General features: G+C 33.6%; 1 protein-coding gene across 1 annotated transcript in view; it reads left to right on the top strand.

The window, feature by feature from the left end:
* Positions 1-399: 399 nt before the first annotated feature.
* LOC133336778 (ATP-binding cassette sub-family G member 1-like) overlaps positions 400-6,000 on the top strand; it is a 46,020-nt gene continuing 40,419 nt past the window's right edge. Inside the window, exon 1 of the mRNA XM_061545059.1 lies at positions 400-594. Coding sequence (XP_061401043.1) covers positions 423-594 — 172 coding nt within the window. The 5' untranslated portion in view covers positions 400-422. The remainder of the gene's footprint in view (positions 595-6,000) is intronic.

The following is a 6,000-nucleotide window of genomic DNA, read 5'->3' as shown; positions in this document are numbered from 1 at the left end:
AGAGGAGGGTTTCTTAATGGGAACGGTGAAAATATTTTGAACTTGGAATAAGGTCGAGATACAAACAATAACAACAACAAAATCACTCACCACACAACCAGTTGCCGAAAAGCCTTTTTTGTTTTGAATTGAAAAAATAAGAACCGAGTATCGGTTTTCTCGTGGTGTTTCGTTTCTTGTATCTTTTCGTAAAGAACACAAAGAAAACGCGTCGTAGTTTTAATTTTTTTGTCCCAACTACGAAGAACTCTTGGCAGTGGAGTTTTTGTGGAACTATTAACAAAATTTAACCCATCCATCTATGGGAAAAACGAAAAAATATTTTTTAAAGAATTTTGAAAAATAAAAACAAATAGAATTTTTTATATCTATGTTTACTGTGATTTGGTTTTGAATAAATAAAAAAAAATAATCTTATCAAAATGGTGGAAAGCGATTTAATAAATAAAAATCTTTTAAGTGACAGCCAGCGGGGCAACAAGGCCCAAATTGTGCCCGTCCAAACCAAAACGCTACAACATCTGCCGAAGCGACCGGCCGTGGATTTGGCCTTTCACAATTTGACATTACGTGTCAAGGAAGGAAATCGTAGCAGTAAGTATTACAACAACACAAACCCCAACAACAACAATTTTTTTTCTTTACAACCATTTTAACTTAATTAGAATTCGAGGGTATGAAATTTCCATATTTTTTTTCTGCTGAACTGTTTCTTCTCTTTTTGTTGTATTTCTGCCCCTTGTTGTGAACTTTTGAATATTTATTTCAATTCTTCTTCGTATTTTTTTTACATTTACATTCCGACTAGCTATGTAAATTTCCATTGTCTACGATTTCACCGTGTTTTTTCTTTTATTCTCAATTTTTTAATTTATTTTTTTTAATTGCCTGCATTTAATTTTACTGATTCACAGATTCTTTCGTTTCTTTTTTTTTAATTTTTTGTTATTCTACTCATTTTCGTAATATGCATATTCTTTGTCTGTTGTTTTTTTTTTTTTGCTTTGACTGACAGTCGTAGTATCTATCCGTCCCTCTGTCTTCTCTTCCCTCTATCAAATTGATTAATAATTTTATTATTTGATAGTGATCTTCCTCTCTTCCCATTCTCTTTCTCTTCTTCTTTTTATTGAATATTCTGATATTTTTTTGTTTTTCGGTTATTTGGTATCTGCTGCTATGTTTTTCTCGGTTTAGCCTCTGATCAGAATATCTATCCGATGGCATTTTATTCGTTCTAACAAGAATCATTCTTGTGCGATCTCTTTTGTGTTTATTTACATTTTTATTCGCTGGCCGCAGAGCTACCAGATGTGTTTGAATATTGAAGAATATTTGGGATTGTTGTGGATTTTTTTATACTAAATTCAATCATGAATAATTAATATGGGAATGATGAAACGGAATTGTTCTGATTAAATTAACATCAATTTATTGAAAATGAGAGTTTTTCGAATTCGTTAAGGGGAAATCAAAAAAAAGATTAAACAAGTGAAAAAGCGTTAAGTTCGGTCGGGCCGAACTTTGGATACCCTCCACCAAAGATATACTAACAGGTACTTGAAATGAAAATATAGGGAAAATACAAAAAGTGGACCTATATAGACATTTCTACAAATCGATTATGTAAACCCTACTGTAAAATATAAAACAAATTTCAGAAACTATTAATTGTTAATATACCCTCAGCTTTTTGGCTAAGGGGGGGTATACACTTTGACACAGTTAAATGGTTCTAGACCCCATTTTTCTTTGAACCAAATTTGTTTCAGAAAATATTATTTCTTCCAAACTTAGTTTAAGTTCGAAGATGGGGAACATCGGTCCACTTCTTCTGGTACCTCCCACACAGGAGCTAGTTCATATATAGTTCATTATCGAACCTTGCGTTCTATTTGTTTTATCTCGACATCCTCCGCAGGAGAAATGATTGCAACAGAGCGTTAGAACCAAACCCAAAACGCGGAACAAATCAGATAACCATTTTAATATAAATAAAAGGGGGTTATATGGGGACTATCCCAAAAAGGGGGCGAATATTAATAATTTTTGGTGGGGAGATTTCTTACCACATACGACTACAAAATACCAAATTGCAGCGAGTTTGGTAGAAAAACGCGCTCAAGAACCCCAAAATACCGAAAATTGGGGGTACCCTTATATGGGGGCTATCCGAAAAAATTGACCTATATTTATAATTTTTAGTGGAGAAATTTGCTACCCAATAAGAACTCAAACTACTTAATAACAGCCAATTCGATGAAAAAATGCGATCAAAACCCCCAAAATACGGAAATTTGGGGGGTACCGTTATATGGGGGCTACCAGAAAAAGTGGACCGATAATTATAATTTTTAGTTTAGATATTTGGGACCAAATAAGAATCCAATGTTCCAAATTTCAGAGAATTCGGTTGAAAAACGCGCTCAAGAACCCCAAAATACCGAAAATTGGGGGTACCCTTATACGGGGGCTATCCGAAAAAATTGACCTATATTTATAATTTTTTTTTGGAGAGATTTTGTACCTATTAAGAACTCGAAATACTAAATTACAGCCAATTGGGTGGAAAAATACGATCAAAACCCCCAAAATACTGAGAATTAGGAGGTACCGTTATATGGGGGCTACCAGAAAAAGTGGACCTATATTTATAATTTTTTGTGGAGACATTTAGTACCCAATAAGAACTCAATGTACCAAATTTCAGCGTATTCGGTTGAAAAACGAGCTCAAGAACCCCAAAATACCGAAAATTGGGAGGTACTGTTATATGGGAGCTATACCTATACCGATATATCCCATCTTCGAACTTGACTTGCCTGCAGACAAAAGACAACCCTATGCAAAATTTCAGCACCCTATCTCAATTCCTTTAGAAGATAGCGTTATTACAACAGACGGACGGACATGGCTAGATCGTCTTAGAATTTTACCCTGATCAAGAATATAAATACTTTATAGGGTCGGAAATGAATATTTCGATGAGTTACAAACGGAATGACAAAATTAATATACCCTCCATACTATGGTGGAGGGTATAAAAAAAATCTTACTGGTTCTGAAAAAGAGGTTTGAGTTGGAATATTTAAATTTGCAGAGTAAAATAAAGTAGTATATATATATATATATATATATATAACAGTGAACGGAGCATTATAGTCGGATGGGGCCAACCATATCCTACACAACTACAACTGAACTTTTACTTTCTGCGAAGCTAATTTCCGAGACGAGGCAACATTTTTCTAATTATACACCTCACCACTAAATATCTGACCATGTTAACCCTTGAACATTTTAACTTAAATTCCATATACGAGTACATACACTTGTGCTCATACAATTATTTATCATTAATTAAATTCTATGTCAATTTAAGCACGTCAGTCTGTCTGTCCGTCTTCACAGACATTGCTAGTACTCCTAGGATGATTAGTATTGCAAATCGTATATATCGGTCCACGTTTTGGTGTAGTCCCCATATAACGGTACCTTGGTATTTTGGGGACTTTGTACACGTTTTCCAGCCGAATTGCCTGTAATTTGGTATTTTGGGTTCTCATTGAATAACACATAGCCGTACCAAAAATTATTAACAGTGATCCAAATTTCAGGGTATACCCCATATAAAGGTACTTCCAATATTCGGTAGTTTGGGGATTATGGATACAGTTTTCCACTGAATTGGCAGTAATTTGGTATTTTGGGTTCTCATTGAATAGCACATATTCGTACCAAAAATTATTAATATAGACCTAAGTTTTAGGTTAGCCCTCTTCTTATTGTACCCCCCAGAATTCGGGGAGTACATTTTCCAACCAACTTGGCTGTAATTTTTACTAAAAATATTTAATATTGACCCACGTTTAAGGGTAGCCCCCATAATATGATGCCCCCGATATGGTTTTTTTATACGGTACCCCACATCTCCGCACTAAAAAATATTACCCAAGTCGGTATTCTTAGAATTTTGGACACATTAAAAATTTTAAGAACGTTATTGATTTGCTTTTGATTTATAATAATTAGTCGATGACTGAGAAACATTTAAAATTTCGCTTCTGTCTACTCAAAAAATTGGCAAGAAAATAAGAACATGCTTCTAGAAATACAGATTCTGGCGATGAATGTAATTTAAATGTGTTCGGAAATGATAGTACAAATATTGTCCACCACTGCAGGAATTTAACCCCAGAAATACTAATAACACAGTTAAGCATGGGGGCTTATCAGTAATGGTATGAGGAGATTATACGGCATTAATAAAATTGTCCAAATATGTGGTGTGATGTTCAATCAGGTCCTGGAGAAAAACGTACTGAACGGGGTTAGGGGTGATTTGCCGATAGCGTGTCATGATTCCAAGCATTGCTCATATAAAATTTATCAGAATAAAATTTAGTTTGGTACACCAAACTGCCAAGGTTGAAATAACATTTTGCACAACGTATTGGAATTGGAGCAGGTTGACGCACGTGAAGTTTTGTTGAAATCGGCTTAGATTTAGATATAGCTCCCATATATAATTGTATACAAATGGTAAACCAACGAACCCAAGTCTGCCCGATTGACATGCAATTTATCAGAGAATTCCCATTAATTAAACTAAATTTGTTCAACTATCTATGTAGTTAACATATTTAATTACTGTCGATTTCATTTCAATGGTTGGAGGGTACTACGTTTGCTTTATCTACAGTATATTGTACATATGAGCATCTTTTGTATGTACCCAAGTGGTACCATATAAACGGCCCGTCCGACTTTTGAACTCTCCTTACTGGTTTATTTTGGATTTTCATTAGATGTAAAATCTTCCTACCAAAACTGTTCAATATCGGTGCACATTTTGGATTAGTCCTCATATAATTTTTCGACCTCATTGGGTGATCCTGCCCCTTCAATGGTTCTAACTTCAAAAGGTCCTCTTTCATACCCTGGGTATATTTTATTTAAACACATTTATTGACTATAAAATTAGACATTAACATTTGTATTACCCTTTTTACAACAGCCAAAGCAATTTAATTTTAATTAGTAATGTTGTGATTTTATTTAAACCTGTTTCGATTTGCTTTTTCAGACTTTCATTTGAAAACAAAATATACATCCAAAATATGTTGAGTTTGAAGTGGTTGATTAACAGAGCTCTCTTTGTTCGATTATAGCTTGAGGCTTTGCTAGAATATGAAGATTTCTAAGCACCATCTGTTTACCGTATTCTTATTTATTTATTATTATTTTTTTTGAGAAGATAGCTATTGATAGCCGTACATGGAATGCGTTAATAACAAATTTAAACGAGGAAATATTTTTTTTAACTGACTGACATATGTTTGCATTTGCAGACATATGGACAAGTTTTGGTGGCACTTCTCAAATGTTAATTGGATAATAATTGTGGTTTAGAAATTGTGAGAATATAGAAAGAAGAGAGAAAATTAACAAAACTATAAAATTGCAAACAGATAAATAAAACATATGAATTATTTACAAGTATATGTAAAATAATCCGTAAATTAGAAAGGAGTTGCTACCATAACAGAACCCAAGGGGTCATCACATTAAACGCAAGAAGAGATTGAGTGGCACAAGAGTCCCAGCGTTTTTTGCAGACGTCTGGTAACACCTTCAACTCTACCAAAGCGTTCTCACTCCTCTTCTAATTTGAATGTAAATGAGTATCTACCATAACAGAACCCAAGGTGGTACATAAATATATAAGGGCTTTTAAGTTTCCTACGGCAATTGTAAAAATGATATAATAACAAATATGTCCGCACTTAATAAATAAAAACGGGTAATGTTTATCGATTTCTATGACCAATGTCTCTTTATTTTAACAATTTTCCAATTAATTGTTGGTTTGTCACAATTGTAGAAGTATCTAAAATAAAATCCATCATTATTTTTACATGACAAAAACACGCCTATTATTCGCAGTTCTCATTAGCTTTACAAAGAAGTATTCGACGATAATGAGATTTTTAACACACA

The sequence above is a fragment of the Musca vetustissima genome, unplaced genomic scaffold, assembly GCF_032173495.1.
Source record: "Musca vetustissima isolate MV318-11 ecotype Yass unplaced genomic scaffold, APGP_CSIRO_Mvet_v1 utg40450, whole genome shotgun sequence".
Taxonomy (NCBI): Eukaryota; Metazoa; Arthropoda; class Insecta; order Diptera; family Muscidae; genus Musca; species Musca vetustissima.
Note: the sequence above shows the minus strand (reverse complement) of the source record. Positions and strands in the feature narration are given on the sequence as shown.